General features: G+C 36.3%; 1 protein-coding gene across 2 annotated transcripts; it reads left to right on the plus strand.

Moving 5' to 3' along the window:
- Positions 1 to 742: 742 nt before the first annotated feature.
- LOC121407195 (UDP-glucose 4-epimerase-like) lies at positions 743 to 23,170 on the plus strand. Of its 2 annotated transcripts, none has more exons than XM_041598152.1 (2): positions 743 to 1,085; positions 20,218 to 23,170. In XM_041598152.1, exon 2 carries the CDS (start codon positions 20,227 to 20,229, stop codon positions 21,211 to 21,213), a length of 987 nt encoding a protein of 328 aa, XP_041454086.1. In that variant the 5' UTR covers positions 743 to 1,085; positions 20,218 to 20,226; the 3' UTR covers positions 21,214 to 23,170. The 2 variants fall into 2 exon arrangements, with proteins under 2 accessions (XP_041454086.1, XP_041454085.1); XM_041598151.1 differs by lacking the exon at positions 743 to 1,085 and adding an exon at positions 4,347 to 5,038.
- The last annotated feature ends 1,231 nt before the right edge of the window (positions 23,171 to 24,401 follow it).

A 24,401-nucleotide genomic window follows, 5' to 3' on the forward strand; every position in this document is an offset into this window, starting at 1 on the left:
GTATATTCAACTATCATTAGTTATTCGGTTACTCTTACCATCTTGGCACAAGTTGAATTTTGCTCTCTCGCTTGAAAAGAGTTACACGATCTCTCTTGCTATTTTAAGGGTGAAATATGGATTCATTAACAATGATACAAAGTTTTTGTGATTATGATAATATAGTGTACTATAAAAATTATTTCTAAAGTCATTATATATAGCTACATCTTATAAGTGCATCCCATACCATTTAATTTTAGATGATTCGGAAAATAGAACCGTGACGTAGATAATCTTCATGTCATTTATCTTTCATTCAGATAATTTAACACGATGACAATAAACGGAAAAAATGCCGGCTTCTATATAACAATATACTTGATCCAGAAACTTTTCACAAACTCATAATATATTTGCTTTGATATATTATTGGATCAAAACTGGAATGAAATTACATTTTGTATTTTACAATCTATCTTCCGTAGCCATATACAATTTGCACCTACGTGTGTTTGCCGTTAAAGGATATATTGATCTATCATGAGTCGCACAAGATCCCATTGTTGTTTCTACAAAATTGATTATTTTTTATACCTTCGAGCTTCGAGTCAACAGAGAAAGCCGCAGAAGTTCTGCCAGGGCCGTTTCGAACTTTGAAAACTTTCACATAAGAGGAGGGGGCATCGGTTACGTAATAGAAGCCATCCCGAGTCGATATATTTACAGAGTGAATTCACGTCAAACATCAGGAGCAATTGTTACTGAGGTCGAACAACCGATTTAGCAACTATAGTAACAAGATCTCCGCTCTCATTACTTTTTACGAACCTGGATGGATCATCAAGCGCTGATCAATTTGTAGATAAATTCGATACACTTCAGTTTATCCAGCATTCCATTTTTAGAAGTTCATTACTCGGGTGTTTCGCCTCTCGCAGTGAATTCTTGTTTCATCATTATCCAGTTTGATAGTGACGGTATATATTGAGTCCACCAGGCGAGGCAGTTCAACTTCTAAACGGCTCCGGTAACAGATAAATTGTATTTCTTCAAAGAACCTGCGTTACGTCGCCAGTCAGCGTTCGGCATATACTATTGAAAAGGTTCGTATGCCCATAAGCCTGCTAATTTCGACAACATTTAATCGTCCATAATTACTGTAATTTAAAAAAAAATCCAATGATTGATGTATGCAAATAATGAAATACATAAATATTCAAATTGCACCCCAAGCAAAGCTGGAAAATTTCAAAGATAACGAACTTTTAGCATGCTTATTGTAAAGTTGTGCCATACATTAAGTTGGGTACAGAAATATTTTTCATTTTAAAGATTTAATTCATGGCCAAACATAATAGGCTTACGAACTCTGAAATCCATAATAGAACAGTATATACTGTTGTAAAGTAGAATCGCTGACAAAACATTTATAATCCAGGTTTGAACTAATCAGATAAAATTATAAAGATGTCATCTACAAGATTTAATTTAATTTGAACTGATATATTGTTTTCTTTTGCATTCATATACCATACAATTTTCATTACGTAACAAACATAATACAGATTTATCTGTAATTGATTTTGGTAATAATCATACAGAAACAATACTAAATAAAAAAGTCATTCAATATAAAAATATGATCTACTATCAAAGTTTGCAGGAGGACTGTCATTCTAAGCAGATTGTTTGAAAAAATAACAACCCCTGAGTAAAACTCATTAATTTAATAGATACATTTATAAAGCAGAATGGAAATGTTCTTTTGTTTATAACTGAATAATGATGAAGATAGAGATGATAAGAATGAGGATGATGATGATAATGGTGAAAATGAAGGCCATGATGAAGATGATGATTATGGTCATGGGAGAATATTTGGTGATGATCAAATCACAGGAAAAGTGATTTAATGATTAACTGAAATACTGACACAGAAAACTTACTTTAAATATTCTGATAATAACATGGATTTAACATTTGCCTTGAATGAGAAAAGAGACGAACACTTTTGATACATCTAGAGAGTTCCATAAATCGGGACCGTGGTGTCTTATGGATCTCGGTGTTTGGGGTTAAGTGGAATTTGAAGAGTTCCGAGTAAGGTATGAATGAATAGATGTGTTCATTGTATAAAAATTGTGGAATGAAGATGGAAACATGTTGTTTACCTACTTGAACATCAGTAGTAAGCTTTAAAGTGAATTCATGTCAAATACTGTTAGAGTCTGTAGTTTATGGAATAATGGGTTTGTGTGTGCTAAATACTGCGAATCAGGGAATCAGTACAAATTCGAATAGCTTTTTTCTTTAATAAATATATTGCATTAATTTTAGTTTTTGCACAGGTTGCCCAAACTATATTGCAATACAGTACAATATATATGGTAAAAATAATGAATAATTGTATAGCGTAACAATTAGGGTATAGTGTGGAATAATGTTTTTCGTTTTGTCAAGTACACCTATACGTTTCTCGAGATACCTGTAGATATGCAACAAATGTCTTCGTTCCAATTTAGATTTTCATCTATTGTAACACCTAAACATTTTGTATTTTTTTTCTTTTCAGAGGAGTGTTGTCTATGATTATATTGTAAGGGAATTCAGCAATTAGAAATATAACGCTCAAACCATTGAAGTTGATTGCGTATTCCATACTTCTCTCATTATAAACCAGTAAATCATAATCGATGCGATGCATGTAGACTAGTTGATGTAGACAACTGGTAAAAAAGGCTGATATTCAGTAGTTGGGATTGAACCTCTTTTTTCAATGATGTTAGCAACTTGGCTAACAACAGAAATAAGCCTGTAATTATTTTCATCTTTCTTTGAACCCAATTGCCGGGGTTGTTCGTGCTATTTTCCGGTCGTCGGGTATTTCGTCAGGAGATAATTTTAGTATTGTAGATTAGAGTACTTTAGAGAATCAATGGTGCTGCGCAATGGCGTACCTAGGATTTTCCACAGGGGGGGGGGCAAAAAAAAAGGGTCTTCAACCACAAATAAAGGATTTTGTAACACAAAAAAAATTGACAAGCAAAAAAAAAAAAGAAAAAAAAAAAAAATAAAAGGTCTTCAAGTTCAAAGAAGCGGGCCAGGGATCAGTTGTGACTCGTCGGGGGGGGGGGGAGGGCAGGGATACGTCCCTTGCGTGGGTTGTGACTCGTCAGGGGGGGGGCAGTCTGCCCCCTCTGCTCCCCCCGTGGGTACGCTAATTGTGCTGCGATATTTAATAATTTTGTATCGTATATAGGCCTAACAGCTCCATCTTACTTCTTTTGTCAAGGCGAGTAAGCCAGCGAGTAAGCTGTTTTAAAATTTTGTTTATCTCAACATTTTTAAAATGAAAAGAATAAACACATTCAGAATGTTCCTATTCAATTTTTTTTTCAGGAAAACTATTTGCTATCATTTTACCAATGTTTGCAAGATGATTGTTCATTTCATCACAGTCAACCACACGTGTTATTTATTTATCGTTGCCTGTGACACCCGGGGGGGCCACTTCCATTCACGAGTGGATACCATGCGCGACCATGGGGTCTCGAAACGCACCCTAAACACGTAATTTCCATATTCTGAAAATGCACCCCTTAACAAGTATTGGCGTGTGAAACCCTACCCTTAACAAGTATTGGAAACAAAACGATACTCGTGGCAAATATTCCCCGAAATGAACCCCTAAACAAGTACAGGAATGTTTTATTGTACGGGTCCTTCGGTCGTCGGCTTTACCTTATTTGGTTTAATACGACCCCACCTTCTACACCTCGCGCAAATCGGACTCTTAACACGAAGTGTTGGCCCGAGTGTTGGGGTAAAAAGGACATCCTTTATAAAACATTTTAATTTTGTTTTATCATCCCCGCAAATTCGACCCTAAACACGTAATTTTCCTAGCGAAATAGATACCCTTTTTTCATTATTTTTGTGTTTTTGACACCCTTATCACGTTACGTACGTAACGTGCCCTATCGTGAAAAGGACATCCTTTTTACGTGTTTTTTTGGTCGCGCATGGTATCCACTCGTCAATGTAAGTTCAAATTTATGCCTTGATTATTCATGTAGTCTTTTGATTTTTTTTCATTTACATCCACAAAAACAACCATGCATGCATGCGCCCACAGACTCCACGAACTGGTATTTCCAAGGAGTTCACAGTTATACATTGTTTTAGTCTAAAGTTGTTGTGTTCATTGATGTGCTATTCTAATTCTAGTCGTCTGGTATATTCAATTTCTTCATACTGCTATGTAAGGCATCCTTTCGTAATCTTGCTTTGAAATATTCCTATCATAATAAAAGAAATAAAAGGTCATTTGACCAAAATTGTCCATGAAGTAACTACGAACTGGTCTATTGAAAGATAGTATCAGTCTGGTATGAAGACTAAATACCAGCGACACGTGTTGGAAATAATCACTGAACATGTAGATATATCCGTGAACTGAACTCAGCATGCTGCGCACTTAACATGCTGTATGCCATTCCATCTTCCCTAATAACAATGAATGTGCTGCATCACCACACGCATGAATGGAGCTTTTGTTGACAAAGACCGGGGATGACTGCACCGTATACATTTATCCTCATAACTATAATTTGCACTTGTATGATTCGCTGATTCGCTGAGGAGTCGAGAGGGAGAGCCTTGTCTAAAAAAAATCGTTTTCTCTGAGACTTTACTCTGACAGTCAATGCTAAGTCAAGTGGGAGCTGAGAGTAAGTGCCGTGTCTCTGGCTCAATGGCGAGTGAAGTTGTCGTTATCAATGGCTCTCCGAATGGCTCTTCCGCATCCGCATCACCTGAAATGGACCAATCTGGTCTACGAAAGCATATGATCTGCCCTACTTGTCGATGTAACTGTATGTGTAAGGACGGAAAACACCTATTTTCATTCTCAAACCATGCTCGTGAAAAAATTCAATGTTCAGCTTCAAATGAGTGGCAAGGAAAGGGTTCAGGCTCTACCAGTGCTAGCATGCTCGGAGCAGAATTGCCTACTCCCCTCGCTAAACGTCATTGTGAGCATCCAAAAAGATCTACGGTAAGTATCCAATAGATCCTTTGGAGGCATCCATGCTCGCAATACTCGATACTTGCCAGCAGCCAGGTATGATTATTGCATTGGTAACTCATGGAAATGGTGGAATGATATGGTTAATTCTGGGAAGGAAAAACGGGGTGAGGGGAGATGGCTGGTTGGTTACCTTGGAGAACTATCTCACATCCACATTTTTTTTTTGGTGAAGGTTGGGGAACCTTGTTTACATTAAAAAAACCCACATCTCTCCATCCAATGCCTAATGGCTATTCAGCAGCCAACTCTAGCACTGGGGACCCAGACAACTGCTCCAATTTATTTTGCAAATTTAGCCTATTCTTGGTAAGAAATATCATTTATCACCCCACCCCTGCCACTCTTCAGACTTTTCCCCCCTCCCTGGATTATAAATTTCGTTACTCAACCTTTATAAGGGGGGGGGTATGCATGCATGAACATGTAAATTAAAAGCAACGGCATTAAAAAAGAAAATATGTGTCATGGGGCTGGGAACAACACCTGATAAAATATAGTTAAACTCTGGAAGAATAATTCTATATCAACAGGGTAAATCTCTGCAGCACTATGGGGGCAGGGGATAACTAACACATTTCATTTGTTTATGTAGTGAAATAGGAATGAATAATGATAATAGTAATAGGAGGGGAAAAAGGGAAGAAAAAAAATCATATTTTGAAACTTGCAAAAGTCTGTAACTCTATCATACCTCTTGAATGAGAAAAAAATTAGGTCACATTTTGGTACCATAGTTTGTTTCCCAACCCCCCCCCCCATCCTGTCAGAATATCCTGGTGGCACAACTCCTGCCTAACCATTCTCCCAGCTAGAGAATCCTTTGATGGATTTGTCCATCGAGCTGGGGTGGGGATGGGAGGTGTGGGGGTTGTCAATAATATAGCTTGGTATCCAAACTCAATTAGGAAGCCTTTTCTAGACCGTGAGATGGTGAAATAGCTCTTGATTCAATGAACAATTGGGGAGATATAGGTGTAGTTGCATTGTCTCCTTTGAAGTTTGAATGCATTTCTTATTATTTAGCCTACTGTGAGAATTGTCAAATGCTTAGCACGAATGAGCCACATGAACATATATATATATATATGATTGAAGTTCATATATACATGTATATGTCCATGCAGCTCATTCATGGTTATCATTTGACAATTCTATTGTGTGGTGTCTTCACAAGATAAACAACTGCTCATATTTTTAACAGTTGTTTATCTTGTGTAGAGTCCACATGATAGAAACAACTGTTTCTGTTCATATATGTCCATGCAATTCATTCATGGTAAGCCTTTCTGTGGACAAGTGTATATTAAAGGTCAAGTCCACCCCAGGAAAATATTGATTTGAATAAATAGAGAAAAATCAAACTAGCATAATGCTGAACATTTTATCAAAATCAGATGTAAAATAAGAAAGTTATGACATTTTGAAGTTTCGCTTATTTTTCACAAAACAGTGATATGCACAACTTGGTAAGTCAGTCGATGATGTTCATCACTCACTTTTCTTTTTGTTTTTATTGTTTAAATTATACAATATTTCATTATTTATAGATTGGACAATAAGGACCAACTTGACTGAACCATATAGTCTTAAGCAAGTTTCGCTAAATTTCACAAAACAGTTATTAACTGTTTTGTGAAATTTAGCAAAACTTTAAACTGTCATAACTTTCTTATTTTACATCCGATTTTGATGAAATTTTCAGTGTTATGCTTGTTGGATTTTTCTCTTTTTATTCAAATCAACTTTTTGTTGGGGTGGACTTGTCCTTTAAAGGAAATAACCAGTATAATCGATGTAAGTGTTTAGTTACATCCGTCATGATTTTCCTAACTGGGCCCTGTGACATAAAATCTAACAATTTTTTTAATTTATGATTGTGAAGTAAAAAGATAGAAAATAGCCTAAGACTAGAGCCCTAGACTACTTGGGCAGATCAATTAACTGGCCAGGATCACATTTCATCAAGACTTGTTTATAATTTAACAACTGCGAAATCTTCATAGGCCTATCAGCCAATCAGATCGAAGGATTTCAGTAACTTTTAACTGATATTGTGAATTTGTTATAAGAAGTTTTATGAAACAGGGCCCTGGTGAGTGTTCCATAAAGCTGGATGTTCTACGATACTGAGTTAACTACGTATATGAATATAACATTTAGCAAAAGAAAGGGTCACCTGTTTTGCTTGTGCATTAAGTCAATCGTAAATTGTGATAAACTTACATTTTTGTAAATGAATAAAATGGCCTCCTTAATTCATTTTGGTATATTGCAGACTAGAGCCCTAGTCTACTTGGAAAAATGTAGGAAAAGATTCGATATAAACAACTTTACTTTTCATTTCAATTGTACCTAACATGCACAAGTATAACATCGCGTCACAGAAACTCAGATAATGTCTCAACTCTAAATGTTGCTGGTTCTATTATTCAGCCAGTCTCCAAGGCACGGGATCTAGGGGTAATTGTCGAGAATGAATTAGGAATGAAGTCCCATGTTAACAATATTTGTAGGGCTGCTGCAATTGGGTTACACAAAATTGGGAAAATGAGAAAATATCTTGATAGGAAAACAACAGAAAAATTAGTACATGCCTTCATCTTAAGTCACTTAGATAATAATAGTTAACTATTCGGAATACAGGAATAGCTTCTCGATAAATTACAACATATCCAAAATTCTGCTGCAAGACTTATATCTCGAAAAGGAAAATTTGAACACATCTCCCCTATCTTATCTGACCTTCATTGGCTACCCATTCGATCAAGGATCAAATATAAACTTCTCATATTAACATTCAAATGTATTCATGGTGTTGCCCCTGCTTATCTTCAAGAACTTGTCCAGATTCATAAACCTAAGCGTAATCTCTGTTCTGGCTCACAAAATCTTCTCTCTGAAATTACTGTCAAGACCAAATCATATGGGGATCGGGCTTTCCAGAAAGCTGCACCAGCACAATGGAATTCTCTTCCATCGACATTAAGAAATATTACCCAGATTGAGAAATTCAAAGTTCAATTAAAAACCCACCTTTTCAGAATGTTTGATTTAGTCACTCGCGCATAGAGACCTGTAGGTGTTATGCGTATTTAAGAAATGTACTATTATTATTTATTACCTGTAGTTCTTTTAAAATATGCTCTAAAAGTTTCTGTTTATGCCTTTATGGTAACTCCTGTAGGAACTCGGCAGGACAGTTTTTGCTGGTTAACAACAGACTTGTATATAACCAATTACCCTGGACACACTAAATGTCTAGTTTAATCAGTCAAAGTGGCTGATCTTAGAGACGACAGGTATTACTCTTAGGCTTTGTTATCAAAGTTTAGACAATTACAGAGTGAGGATGTAAACTCACAACCTTGCAATTATTAGTTGAATGCTCTACCCACTAGACCACACGACCCCGTTAGTCATTTGACAATTCTAACCCAATTTCATATGTTTCATAACTGCAAAAAAATGAAGCAATAACAAAACTTCCTTTCATGTGTTGTGTATCTTACACAATGCATGAATAGAGTTGTTCTGTTCATTGTCTGCCTTTGTTCATATGCTTCCATTCCCTTGAGGTCAGACATGTGAAACAATGAAAATTTCATACTGTACTAGCAAATCATGAATTTATTTTTTTTATCTTCATCATTCTTAAATGAACAACATTACATTTTCTTTTATTGCTACATTGGAACAACTAAACAATCAATGTGCAAGTATGCATGGCATGTATCTAACCTTCAGAATCCACAGTTTATTTTCTGAATAGTAAGATTTCATACATGTACACTTACCCAATCATGTGATGTATATAGGCATTGTCTTTCATACAGTCATTTAATTGTTCCATAGAGAGTCAAGAGCTCACTAATTACTGGTAATATTTTTTATATATTTTTTTAAAGCATTCTTTAGTGCCCCGGCAGAGGGCAGATAGAAAAGGGGGTGGAATTGCTCGATGAGGCAATGAAACCACCCTGTACTGGGAGCCTCGTGCTCTTTCTCAACAGACAGACACTGATATCCTACCCTGGTAAGGTTTGCATGGTATGGATGCCCCCCCCCCAAAAAAAAAAAATGGAGAGAGAGGGAGAAGCTAGTGAAAGAAAAGGGGAGAAAGAAAAATAAAGAAGAAAAGAGGAGGGGGATGGAAGAGGAAAAAGAGAAAATTAAAGGTGAAGGAAAGTTAAAGGGGAGAGGGGAAGAGAGAATTAAAAGGAAGGAAAAGAAAAGAGAGGGGAAAGAAAAGGAAGTGGGATAAAGAGAGAAAGGGAGAAGGAAAAGAAGGGAGGGAAGGCAGAAAGAAAAACAAGAAAAAAGAGAAAAAAAAGTATAAAGAAAAAAAAGGGAGAGGGGAATGAAAACAAAATGGAGAGAGAGAGTGCTGAAATGAAGGAGAAAGGACTGATGAAGGAAAAAGAGAGAAAAGTAGAATAGAGAGAAGGGAGAAGGAAGAAAGGGGAAATGAGAAAAGGAGAGGGGAGATAAAAGGAGAGCAGAAGAGTAAGAAAAAAGAAAACAACAAATGGAAGAAAAACGAGAGGTGAAAAGGAAGGAGAGGAAGAGAAAAAGACAAAGCAAATGTGGGAGAAAAAAAGATGAGAAACAAGAAGGAATAGAGGGAAGAGGAAAGGAGAAAGTAAACAATGAAGAAAAGGGAGAGGGGAAATAAAAAAGGAAAGACCATTAGAGAGGGAAATGGGGAAAAGGGAAATGAGATGAAGAGAGAGGAGAGAAAAGGAAGGGGAGAGAGAGAGAATATCGAAAGAAAATTTTGAAGAGAGAAAGGAAAAAGGAATGGGAGAGGGAAGAACTTCTCAGACAGACTGGAGTTGTATTTTTACCCCACTTTTTTTTTTTAGATTTCGTCATAACTTCGAAAGTATATTGACTTAGTTCATGAAACTTGGCCATAAGGATAATCAAGTATTACTGAACATCCTGCCTGAGTTTCAAGTCACATGACAAGGTCAAATGTCATGTAGGGTCAATGAACTTTGACCAAGTTGGGAGTATTTGTTGAATTACCATCAGAACTCTGAAAGTGTATTGTTCTTGTTCATAAAACTAGGACATAATAGTAATCAAGTATCACTGAACATCTCATGCGAGTTTTAGGTCACATGACCAAAGTCAAAGGTCATTTAAGGTCAATGAACTTTGGCAGTTTTGGAGGTAATCGTTAAATTGCTGTCATAACATTCAAAGTTTATGGATACAGATTATGAAATGTGGACATAGGGATAATAGAATATAGGGGCAAGTATAGATCACTTTTCTGGAAATACATTAGAAATAACATCCGGCGGAAGTTACATAACGGATTAACATTGACCTTGAGGAAACGTGGTCAAGATGATTATCAAGAAGTCATGTTTTCCTGCTGATTAAAATGGATTAAGGGTGAACTTCATGGACACATGGATATCAGGGTCATTGTCAGGAAGCCATGAGACAGTAGGTGGTTTCAAACCACCTCGATCACAAGAATCCCCTTTAAATTACAAGAAATTTTGTAGGCTAAAAAATATCCATTAATTATTCCTGCATTCACACCGCCCCGAAACATATCCTTCGGGATAAGTTCCCGAAGTTACAAGCATGCGCAGTATGGTCTGATAAGCAGGCACCCACGCCGCCGCGCCCAATGACACGCTGGGCTAAAAGTTCCCGTAAATTGCTTTCACATTGCCAAAATACCTGCGACCTTGGAAAAATCCCCGCGAAAGCTCTCGTAATTTCGCCAAGTACCTACTATTTAGAAGGTATTTTTTTCGGGGAAATTACGTGTAGTTTGCTTTCACATTACCAAAATACCTGGTATTTTCTGATCGGGGTAAATTTCCCGATCAGAGAATACCTTGAACTGACGAACTTCGAGGCAGTCTGAAACCACCTTATGTTCTTAGTTTAGATTTGTCTGCCTCCACTCGTCGGGAAGAGGCCAAGTATCATGACGAAACACTTCCATTTGAGAACACTATACCCCAGTTCCCCTTCTCATCAATTCTCTTCTCCAAGCACGACAAACCGTAACTGCCTCAAGCAAGCAATTTAAGTATCAAAACACCTGTTTCTTGACGTTGGTCCGAAGATAACATTACACAACAGCCCGGCATATACAGTCACAACAGACGGCCACACACGATGGGATGCATGCGCAGCGCTCAGTGCGGTCCCTGTAAGCATGCCGTCAATTTTATTCGCTTACTTTCCTTATTTCGAGGTCGATTTTCTTCGTTCGAAATTGAAAATGGACTAACATTGGATTACTGAATACGATATGCCTTTGAAACGTGATTAAATATGGAATACAATAATTTCATTCCGAAGGTCCTACTACAGGCAGAGAATCTTACGTAATAGCACAGCTTTTGTTTATCTTTTCGTCCTTTGCTCAATGCTCATATATACCGTGTTTACACAGTGACACGGCTCGGGGGTTCGACACGCGAGCCGTGCTCAACACGGCAATTTTATGCTGTGTAAACGCGATCAGTGTGATCTGCGAGCCGTGTCGAACACGGCTTTTTTGATCCGCCAAAATCGTAGGTTTCAACCCGCGAGCCGAGTCAGACTCGGCAATTTTTTCGTGTGTAAACAGAAAGCCGTGTCGAACTCTCTTGACCAGGTCACTGCGCGCGCTTTCACTTTTGGCATTGTTGTTGTTCGCACGGACAAGATTCGATTCCGGCGGTGAATTTCCCGCGTTTAATTTGCAACGTCATAATTCTTCCGTTCGAGATCCGCGAGCCGTGTTGAACTCGCCTTTTTATATGTACGTATAAACGCGATCTCTGATCCCTTCTTCGCAGTGTTCAACCCGGCTCGCGGATTCAACACCCGAGCCGAGTCAATGTGTAAACACGGTAATACTGGCCTGTGGGGGTGAAATTGAGACAGCGGGGATTACCCCTGGATTACTTGGCCAAGTGCGGTTGATAAGGGCTTGGAAATGTATTTTAAGAGATCCAAATGGAAAATGGGGTACAACACCGCAGTTCTGAACTGCGGTCTTTGTCCAAAGGGGGTTTCACGTAATGTCTGCCATCTGAAGACCATACGGTAATTTGTCTTTTCACATTTTTTTGCTGGTCTTCTACTCTTCTTGGAGAATCAGCTGTTTCATTTTTTTTTCATTTCTTGCAATTTTTTGAACTCGTCTTCTTGAACTGGCTTAGGTCTGTGTTAGAAATTCTTGACCATACATGTTTGCTCGAGTGATTAGTGTCACTCTTAAAGAGAGACACTAATCAATGCTCCCCTATGCTATAGTCACCTGAACCATAGCTCTATGCCTGAACCAAGCATCTCCCGAGGTTCACGGGACAACATGGCTTCCTGACATTGACACTCATCTAAATTGCCGACACATATCCATGTGTCCACCAAGTTCACCCTCAATCCATTTGTAGAAAACAGGGCTTCCTGATAATGACCTTTATCTTGACCATGTTTCCTCAAGGTCAACATTAATATGTTATGTAACTTCCGCCTTATTTCTTATGCATTCAAGAAAAGTGATTTATAGTATCACTGACAAATCTAATGTTTCAGGATCAAGGTCATTTATCATTCAAGGTATCATTCAGGGTCAATGAACATAGTATTGTATCACTATATGAATGGTGTTTTTTGTGAATAATTATAGTAGTTTTCAAAGTCAGCACTGCTGCTATATTGAATTGTGTGATGCAGGTGAGACTGCCAGAGGAGTTCCACTTGTTTAATGTACAAAGGAAAAACTATATTCATGGTATTTCTTTGACTTTGACAGAAAAAAAAAACACGATCTGGGGAAAGTGAACTCTGTTGTACCATGGACCTACTAATGTCCATGGTTGTACAGTATGAATTTCTATCACAGGCCTAAGCCAGCTACAGAAGACAAATTTCTAGTAATTGCAGCAAGAAATGAAACAAAAATGCCTATGGAACAGCTGATTCTCCAAGAAGACCAGCAAAAAAATGTGAAAAGACAATTACTGTATGGTCTTCAGATGGCAGAATACTTGGCCTTTTCCTGATGAGTGGAGGCAGACAAATCAAATGGTTGATCACATGTGAAAATGACTTAGAGTAACTTTGTCAACTTTTTAACTATTTCATGAGGTCTAGCACAGACTGTAGGCTAGACTGATGACCCAATATGCTACTTTTAAACGATTATGCTATGATGGTGTGTTCCAACTCTCCTGTATTCTTGTATTTCAATCATTATATTTATTATTTATTCTCATTTATTTTCATTTTTTATGCATTTGTAATTGTTTCTTTCTTTAAATATTGTTTTTTTTTTCTTGTGTAAGCTGTAAACCTGTTAAAACAAATCAAAAAGGGATAAAATGTACAAACTGTCATGAATGGCTACACAGTGTGGGTATCTTTTATAAATTATAATCCTTTATATGAATTATTAAACTGGGAATGTCCAAAATGTTTATTTTTTATACTTGCCTCAATATCGAAAATACAGAAATCAACGATAACATTACATGTCAGCTAGGTACCATTGATTTATAACCATAACTTGGAATTTAATGCTGATTTACAGTTTGCGAAATTACAGCAAAAGGGTCTAAAATGTTTACACTTGAATGTTACGAGTCTAATTAGAAACATATCTATGAAATTAATTTTCAACTAAAAATGAAGTACATATATTTTCCATCAATGAATAATGGTTTGATGCATCAGTGCATGATAATGAAATAATAACGGTTATTGTATAGTTTGTAAAGACAGAAATCGTAATGGAGGTGGTGTTTTATTATACATCAGGAGTGATGTAAGCTTCAGGAACACCATTGTTTGAACATGCACCATGGTTTGAATAACATCGAAGCACTTCCAATCTTGATAGATGGTAACCATGCCAAACCGTTTATTTTTATGTCTTGGTATCGTCTTCCAAACTGTACTAGTGGTATTTTTTTATTACTATGAGAAATTGCTCACATTTCCTGATTGCTTGCATCTCAATATTATCACCGAGGACTTAAATTGTGATATCAAAAGATCACTGTTAACTAACACTACAAAACGACTTAATCAAATTCATAATCTTTTCTCATTAAAGTAGATTAATACAACTACATGTACGAGAAATTCGAGAATATCCGGCAATTCACTTGGTTTAATAGATCATATATGCTATCAAATTCAGTGGAAAATGTTAAATCATATGGTATTATACATACTGGGATCAGTGATCATTCCGTCTGCTTTTTTATCAGAAATTCACATGTAAAAAGATATATTCCACGAACAATGAGTTATATAGAAGAACCAAAGACTTTAACTCTAGTTTGTTCTTTCTCCCTTTAACTGATGTTGATTATGTTACACAAATTTGTTAATGAATATATTTTTGTAAATTGTAATATGAATTTCATGTTGTTTATTCGATATAATTGGACCCCTCAGCAGAACAGTTGTGCTATAATGGCTCAGCTGAGTAGAGCGATCCATCCAATGTTATTTTATCTATTATGTTGTAATTTTATATGTATTGAGTTTATATTGGTAAATAAAAAAAATCAAACCATTGTAACATAGCATCCAAGGCCATGGCCTTAAACAATGGCCCCAGATTAATTAAAACCTGAATTAGCCCCCCCCCCCTGTTTGAAAAGTGGAGACAAAAGTATTTGCAAAAAATATGTAAAGTCACTAGTAAAGTCACAAAGTGGCAGTAGCCTTTAGTACTGAATGAAGTGTCATTAGGTGGTTTCAGACCGCCTCGAAGTTCGTCAGTTCCAGGTATTCTCTGATCGGGAAATTTACCCCGATCAGAAAATACCAGGTATTTTGGTAATGTGAAAGCAAACTACGCGTAATTTCCCCGAAAGAAAATACCCGCTAAATAGTGGGTACTTGGCGAAATTACGAGAACTTTCGCGGGGATTTTTCCAAGGTCGCAGGTATTTTGGCGATGTGAAAGCAAATTACGGGAACTTTTAGCCCAGCGTGTCGTGGGTCGTTGTTTAGCGCGGGAGCTGTGGGTGGCTGCTGGGCTAGTGATTTTGAATCTCGCGCCCTGCCTGCTTATCAGACCATACTGCGCATGCTCATAACTTCAGGAACTTACCCCGAAGGGTATGTTTCGGGGCGGTGTGAATGCAGAAATAATTAATGGGTATTTTTTAGCCTAAAAATGTTCTCGTAATTTAACGGGGATTCTTGTGATCGAGGCGGTTTGAAACCACCTAGTATGACGGGAATAAACATTGGGATTAACCTGCAATACCAATATTAAGATCGATTGCCCGGTCTAAAGAGTGTTTGCCAATCAGTACCAAGCTATAGCCTAATACATTTGTTGCACCAGAACTCAGCTACTGCAAACCATGTTGGATTCAGAAGAACAGAGTAGAAAAAAACAAGCAAAATGAAAAAAGAAATACTGTAATCATGTTAAATATTATAAAATTACATTGTTTCCCATAGCAGTGTTCAAAATCAAATTTGTCATGACGAGAATGGTGATAATGCTCACTTTTTTGTTTTATATATATTGTAAGCATGGGCTCAAATCCCACTGCTGCCACAAGTTTGTAGATTATTCAAGGAATCACTTCACAATCGATCATGAAACAGCAAACTCAGTCAAAACAAATAGCTAGGAGAAGCACCAAATTGATAAGAAGGGAATGAAATATACTAGTTGTAAAGATTAAAATAAAGATTAAAGTGAAGTGTAGTGATGCTGGGAATTTCAGTGCCATGTAATATTGTGGTATATACAGTTTTCCAGATTAAGTAAGAAATAAAACTGATCAACTAAAAAGATGATACCCTTTGGTATCTGTGGCTATATAAAATATACTAGGCAGGACGGCTTTCCAATTTGTTTCCTCAGGATATTACCTCTTCTCTTCTCTTCCTTTTCTTTTTTTCCGATTGCACAAATATTGAATGAAATCAAAAATATTGGTGTTTCAAGACACGTTATCTAGAGATAATAATTAGCAACTCCTTGTCATCAATTTGGCTTTTATTTCAGTTACAATATATTTGAATGAGGTACATAGGCCTATAGTAGTGATTTAGAAGAAGATGATGGGCATGAGAACCAATACATATGCAAGCAAAATGTCATGAGGATTGGGATTTATTTGAGGAATGTCTTTGAGCTGTTGTCAGCAAACACCCTCAATAAACATCCCAAGTGGTACAAATGATTCTTTAATATGCTACTGGACTCCCCTTTTCATTTATTACATAACATCAACTGGTGGAGTCCTTGATGAATAGAAGTTAGCCTTAGAGGCATTGAAACATCAAGAATAGTAGTAAGAGCAAACATAGAATTCAATGCTTTCATTGTAGCTATTGTCTTTAAGTGTGTGACACCACCCCCTCCATAGAGAAGCTATGAATATTGAAATGTTTTCTTTTGCAAAAACTCAAATATGGGTATGAATGGAATTGTGATCCGTCACTTTGTTACATCCTCTTTCCTTTGAAAGTGTACTTAAGTGAGGCTTTAGTCAAGAAATGGTAAAATACTGTAACGCTAACAGTCTCAAAATGGAATATATCTCTCTTCAGTCTCCAGTGCACTCATGTTCAAATCAAATGTCCAATGTTCTCGACTATAAAGATACAATCTGTAGGGTAAGTTGAGCATAGGGGGTTAGTTGAGCCACCATTCCCAGTCTGATACAGTCAGACATCGTGGTGGTGTCATGTATTGATGACCCATTTCATAACTCTTTACGCCATCACATTCTTTTAAATTTTGAAACAAAAAGTATGTTTTTAGAGGGAAAAATACAAATTTCAGCTAAAAAAGTAAAAAAGAGTGTGAAATAGATTTCACACCCTTAGATGTTTTTTTACCCACACACGTCTTTAAATATAATAAAGAAATAAGAACAATATTGTTAGTGCATGTATGGATTTTCATTGTTGTCATGTAGTCTTTTAAATGATGGATGCATAAGAAATGTGTGGATTTGAAAATATCACATTAAGTTTGGACTGGGGTAATTTGAGCCAGCCAACATGGGGCGAGTTGAGCCATAGGAATTCTTATGGTAATGTATAATAATTTTTAAAAAATTTAAAAGCCATTGATATGGAGGCAGAAAGGGGCAAATTCACATGAAAGTTCTTTTACTTTTAAAGGATGTACTAGGAAGTGAAAAGACTTTGAATTAAAAAAATGACATGCTGGTTCTTCCTGCATACATTGTTTACATAGTTTTTGTAGCTCAACTTACCCAGAAGGTGGCACAATTTACCCTACAGATGCTGCAAGTTGAGCCATTTTACATTTTTTTTCAAAGGTTACAATGAATTTCAGTCACAGTGTGGGGGTAGAAAGTTATATACAGTGCGTATCAAAAAAAAGTTTACACTTAGAAAAAATCCTGTAAAATTATATATTTGTAATATCCTGACGATTTTTCCACATTTTAGCATTGGTACAGATCCATTTAAGCAAATGACGATATAACTGTCGAAAAATATTTCCGCTTGAGTGAGCACCACTTTCTTTTGAAAAGTTGGTGAAAAATGATTTGCGCAGAACTTTGAAATAGTTATGCGAATAAAAGTAGACCTTAATCATGAAGAACACGTGGAAATTAGTTAGTAAAATTGATCTGAAGATATCTTTTACCTTTTTAAACTTGTTTCCTTCCCCAAACACTTCGAAGAGTGCATTGCGCCCCATCCCACTCCCCCACACACCGAGTCCATCGTGACGATATTTGCTTTACACTGAGCTGTGACTTACATGAAATGGCTTAGGCTTGATTTTCATTTTGTTAATTATTGCCAAGCTTGGGAAAAGTGTGGAGAAACAAGTATTAAATGAAAAATCAAATGTAAACCAACTTTAAATGATAAAAACTTAGTGAAAAATGCTGGAGATGTCTGATATAAACTTTTGTTCAGATTCAGTTATGTCCTCAGATCCAGCTGGCACAAAAAGGGTAAAGGTTGTGCTTACTAAGTATTGTAATTTCAAATTTGGGCGGCAAAATTGTTACAAAATGCTTGAATGTATCCGTTTTATGTCAATTGGCTAAAAGTGCTAGGGAAATTTATGAGAAATGCTTCGCAGGTTAAGTTTGATTTCGCCCTTTCCCCTTGACACAGCATGAAAACAAGCATTTCTGCGCAAACAGATTTCTGCCAGCTTTACAAAAATGGACAGTGCTCACTCAAGTGTAACATTCTGTCAAAACTTTTACCTTCATTGGATAGATGAGACCCAAACTCATAATTATATGTGAAAAAATTACCCACATGTTGTATATTTTTTAATTCCCAGGGCTTTTTCAAAGTGTAAACTTTTTTTTGATACGCACTGTAGTTAGGTGAAACATACTTCCCAAGAATCAAATCTAAAGGCCAGGTACTTATTTTTACAATATAATCACTTCTAACATGCAAAGTGCAAGAAGTGTCACAACTTAACTCGCCTTCCCCTACCTAACTGAAGAAGGGCGACCACAGAATAACATAAGATTTCCTCTTAAGGTTTTTTTAGGACCAAATTGTTCTTATAAATATCAAGGTATTAGTCTCGTATCGTGTGCTAATTCTCTGTAACAGTTGAAATATATTTTGTTAAATTCGATTTTTGTCCAATCTAATGATATATAATATCGAACTCTAAAATATCAATTTTGGTATTTTCCCCTTAAGTTCAGTCAGATTTGTTTCTTTGCTAAATGTTTTTAAATCTCTGCACTTTGACCTATATATGATTATGATTCTCTCTCCTAAATGATGCTTTACAACTGAGATTAAAGATTTGATATTTTGCAACATAATGGTTTTATATTAAGGTAATAATTCATTACCTTATTTTTGAAGTTTGAGTCTCATTACACAGCATTTTAGCACAACCTAGAAATGTTAATTTTAAATTTGTCCAATATACAGGTAAACCTATATTTATATTTGTAGGTCACCCATTCACCTTTGTCAATTAGGTGCTTCCCAAAGATTGAACACCCCTTTGTGTTATTTCATGGACCTACTAGCAAGTAGGTTCATGGTTATTTGGAGCACACCAAGTGTTTCTCTTCAGTGGAGACATCAAATTTAAAAAAATGAAAAATATTAATATTATGATCTTGACTACAACAGCCTCTTCTTGAGACAATGTATTCATCATATCAATTCAGATATTTCAAAAGCAAGTAACTTTATTTTGATAAAATAATGACTCTCTTCCATTTTCCTCATTTACAGAGTTAGTTCCCTTTCAGAATAATCTAAAATAAGTAATGCAATTTAGAGTTCTTTGTAAGTGGTAAATTTCATAATACATGTAGTCATTTCAACAAGACAAAAGAATAAATTTTGTGTGCTTGTTGTCTTCTTCAACTAGTCAGACCTGTGAACATGTATGATTGACAAAATTCAGTAGTCCATATATAAATATTGAAAGGGTTGAACTTTGCCATGTTTTGTTATTACACTTTGCTTTTCATACATGTCTTCACCGTCCATTTCTATGCCATTGTCACACATGTTTTTCTCATTCCTTGGTTTGTACATCACAGACATTCCCATTGCCATTCCAATTCCATGCAGCTCCACATGATTGTATCGTCCTTTTCTCATTTATACTAAGAACATTCTTTTTCATTCATAACATTCTATCTCATCCTCTTTGCTTCACCTTTCACCCTTGGTTCTTCCATTCTCTCTTTCTCTATTGGTTAAATTGATCATGTGACACTATTATAAATGATTTGCAAAAGCACTGCCTAGTGAGGTCTGGATTTCAGTCCAATAATTTTTGTCGACATCTTTATTGTTAATTTAGTTCAGAGCTCTGGAATGAGGTTTTTATTTGGTGCTTCTGGCTGTTTGATATGATTTAAGTTTGCTTGTTTACGACTGTTTTTGTGAGTTGTATCTTTGAACTTTCAGCCACTCTACAATATTTTACAAAAACATGTGTAAAGGCCACAAAAGGAAAGCAAGAAATATGATTTTGCACTCTTGAATGCACAAAAGGAAGAATTCAAGAGGTTTAAAGACAAAAGCTCTGAAATGCAGAAATTCCTAAATGTTTAATTATGTTCCTCCGAAATTAGGATAATTTCGGAGACCAAAGTTATATTGGTGAAGCAAGATTCAGGCATTTAGTTCTGTTTTGTTTTGTTTCTTTGCAGGATCACATCATGAACGGAAATTCTCAGTTTATCACAGAATCAAACAACAATACCGGTGAGGTACTGAAGGTGATGGTCACCGGAGGTGCGGGCTACCTAGGAACTACAATTGTACCTATGCTTCTAGCTCGTGGCCATGAAGTCAAGATCTATGATCGTCTTAGCTGGGGTGTCCAGTCTATCCTACCTATTGTAGGGTCACCTAAGCTCACAGTGGTGCGTGGAGACATCCGAGACAATGACAAACTGGCCAGGGAGATGGAAGACTGCAACGTTGTCATCCATCTAGCTGCCATCGTTGGTTACCCAGCCTGCGAGAAGGACCCTGATGAAGCCAAGGAAGTTAATGAAGATGGTACAGCCAACATCATCAAGAACCTCAGACGGGACCAACAGCTTATTTACGCATCCACAGGCTCCTGCTATGGAGCAGTTGATGGCACCTGCACTGAAGAAACGCCCATCAGTCCTTTAACCCTCTATGGAAGCACCAAGGCTAAAGGAGAAGAGCTGACCAGATCTGTTGGTGGTGTTGGACTTCGGCTGGCTACTGTATTTGGCATATCTCCAAGGTTACGTCTTGACCTCCTGATCAACGACTTGACCCACAAGGCTGTAACCTTGAAGCACTTTGACCTCTACCAGGGTAGCTTCCGAAGGACCTTCCTGCATGTCAGGGATGCTGCTAGGGCATTCCTTATTGCCATGGACAACTATAAAACCATGAGTGGCCAGGCGTTCAACGTTGGCCATGAATCCATGAACATGACCAAGAGGGATGTGGCTGATACCATTCAAGATCTTGTCCCAGAGTGCAAGATCACCACTTCCAACAACGGAGAGGACAAAGACAAGAGGGACTATGAGGTATCCTATGCAAAACTGCGCAAGCTTGGCTTCAAACCCACTATCACCGTGAAAGACGGTATCAAGGAACTGCTCAAAGTGGTTCCCCACATGACCGAGAATGAAGTCCGGATTGCACGTAATGTTTAAGGATCATGTGTGTGAAAATGTAGTGGATGTTAGGCTGTATACGAAAAGCAGAATTTATGACTTGTGACCTTAAGATCAGTAGATATCAACAGTCAATACTTTGTGATAACATGCATTTTTGTAATTAAGAATACAGATATGCAATGTCTTAATTGCAATATTCCAAGGTTTGTAAAGGTTTCCAAATCGTGTTTTATTTTTATACATACAATGTATGCTTTTTCAATCAACCTTTATTTAAAATTTGTCTTAAAAGGAAATTGGCAGTATCTCCTTGCTAATGAAAAGAGTGCTTCATTGCTAATAATAGTAAGGAATTAAATGCAGGTCCATGTCACCTCTCTCACCCCATCTATGTGCCCACCCCCCCCCCTCCCCACCCCCACAAAATAAAATGAAATACTGCATGACTATAGAGTTTTTCAATTACAGGACAGACATAAAGCCCCTAGTTTATGCATTCGAAAGAAAGCACATTTTAATTGCTCCCTTTTTATCATCACATTATATTAGAATGTTTTGAGGTTGTAAAAGACCTCTAAGGCGAAGGCTAGGAGACCGCTACGGTAAAGAGGAGGTGACACAACATTTTCATCAAGTTAGGGTTTGGGTTGCAGACTCTGCAGTAGGGGGTTTAATGTTAGGTTTAGGGTTACGTTTAGGATAGGGTATAGTGTTAAATCCAGTGTTGAAGTTGGTCATTCTGTTAGTGTAAAGAGTTGACGGAGCAAATGTCACGGAACCTGTAGAGGATATTGAAGCATTCAAAACTTCAATTAGACAAGTGTAAGTACAATTGAAATAATAACTACAACATTCAGGCATTATTGATTTTGGATCCCTTGTATATTATGGTACAGGTAATCAACTTTGCTTTTTATAACAAAAGCAGTATTGTTTTTATATTATATATTTTATTATATCTTGTTCATTGTGGAAATGAGAGAACATATAATGTCAAAACCCTATTTCATTTATTTTCTGTTACATGAAATATGAAGTAATTGAATTATTTCATTTTGCAATGGAGAATATAGTTTGACTTCAATCAATCAATTCAGTCAAGAGTCTATATTTTGATGAAAATTTGATGTTTGATAATAAATAGTGAGTGTATGACACTATCATCTCTTCCATTTCCACATATCACCTTTAATGTGTTTATCACTACTTTGTGGAAACGAGATATTCAAATAATCTTACAAGCCTTTTAAAAGTAGGGCCATAATCCTAGAATCCTCTGAATAATTTTAATAGAAAAATGATTTTTTTTAAATTAGAAAAAGTGAAGTATTTTTAATATGAAATCTGTTCTGCTATAGGACATTGCTTTGGGCTGCTCTTAAACACATGTACGTACGTACCATGTTTCATAAAGACTTAAAAATGCAACAATTCTACAATCAGCCAATCAAATTGAATGAATTTATTAGCTTTAAGCTGTTAAGTCATAAGTTTTATGAAACAGGAACTGAAAAAGGTGATACGAAAATGCTACAGGTATTTCTCTCTGAGTGATTGGCTCTATTCACTGCAACATTTTGCTCAACCATTATTATTTATTATGAAAAATACATATTGTGCTTACCAGGGAGCGTTAGAAGTAAAACTGTGTAAATAAAAAGGGAAAATGTGAATAATAGTTCACATTTCAATTGTTCAGCTTTCATAATTCTCTGGGCCGTGTCGATTGGCTTTGGTAAGATTTTTGCACCGTCTGCAGCTTTGAAAAACCACAATCGATTGAATGGATTATGCATCATAAAAGTGAATTCGTTGTGGCTAATGGTTCAATGCATGCCCTTTTTAAATATTTGTGTAGGTGTCTAGTGTATTGTGAAAAAAAGTGTGATTATCTCTTGAAATGTTTAGCGTGAATGCATAACAAAATTAGTATTTGCTTACAGGGTAACCATTTATACTTAAGTGAAGTTTTCATGTTGTAACCCTCCTTGCCCCCCCCCCAAAAAAAAAAAATGAGGAAAATCCGCCAACCATCTGGCAATAAGGAAGAATTCAGATGGTCTTCAAAAAAAAGATTTCACTAAATCCTGCATGTATATGTATATCTAAAAGTATCACGTATATCTAAAATTGGCAAATGACAGCAACAAAAATCTCTCTTATTTTCTATATTTACAGTGATTACACAGTTTTTTTAATAATCTCGTGCAGATTATCCATGAGCCAGTTCAGAGTTCCATTCTGCGCATGATCAGAAAATTCTGTGCATGTCATGATCAGGTCATTTGTACCTAAGTGACATGGTGGTTTAATATTCAATGAGATAAGCACCAACTTTGATCTCTTGTTTTTGCATGTGTTGACTAGATCCACAAAAAACAACAATTTGTGCACTAGTGACTGGTATTTAACAGTTGGCCAAGTACATTGTTATAACAACATGCTAATGCATTCAAAGTAGAAATGCAAATATCTTCATAGGGTGTGTTTATTCATTGGTGTGCTATTCTAGTCACCTGTTCTATTTCTGCATCCTGCTATGTAAGGCATGCTTACATAATATCTTGCTTTGAAATTTTTCATAAAGAAAGAAATGTAAGGTCAATTGTACAAATTTGCCAATGAGGAAATTTTGAATTGGCTTATTCAGTCACTGTTAATTTTAGTGTTCTCTTCATCTTTATTTCTTTCATTCATAAGCAGCTTGCAATGCCTTATTGCAATTTAGAACTTTTGGTTATAAAATTTTCATTTTTGCTGCCATTTTTTACAGTACTAGATTCATCAAAAGTGAAATTTTGATCAATTTTATACAAAGTTAACGATTTTCATTTTCCATTCCATTATTTATCTACATTTTACATCTGTATGTGCTCTGTTGCTATATTTCTCGTGAACTATTATATTGCGTTGTACATCTCCTGTCTTAAAGGGGGTCAACCTTGGTTAAAACTTTATTGTAAAAATAGAAAGAATGATACAAAACATTAGCAAAGTTGAGGAAAGTCCATTAAATATAAAAGAGGTTATTAGAATTTTATTTTTGGATTTGTGATGTCATATATGAGCAGCTTCCCCATATATCATGTAGGGTTGTTAAATAAATCAATGAAATGTTATTTTAAAAAAATGAAAGTGGTTATCAGTAAATCAACAGAGAAATCAGTTCACACCCACTCCAAAAGAAAAAAAAATAGTCCTCAAGAACAATTGAAAAAATTATT

This window comes from Lytechinus variegatus, chromosome 2, assembly GCF_018143015.1.
Source record: "Lytechinus variegatus isolate NC3 chromosome 2, Lvar_3.0, whole genome shotgun sequence".
NCBI lineage: Eukaryota > Metazoa > Echinodermata > Echinoidea > Temnopleuroida > Toxopneustidae > Lytechinus > Lytechinus variegatus.

Excerpts from the sequence above, each read along its gene's own strand:
- LOC121407195 (XM_041598151.1), top strand. The coding sequence starts at position 4,688 with ATGCTAAGTCAAGTGGGAGCTGAGAGTAAGTGCCGTGTCTCTGGCTCA. Across the intron at positions 5,039-20,217 it reads AGCATCCAAAAAGATCTACG|GATCACATCATGAACGGAAA; the intron begins GTAAGTATCCAA and ends GTTTCTTTGCAG.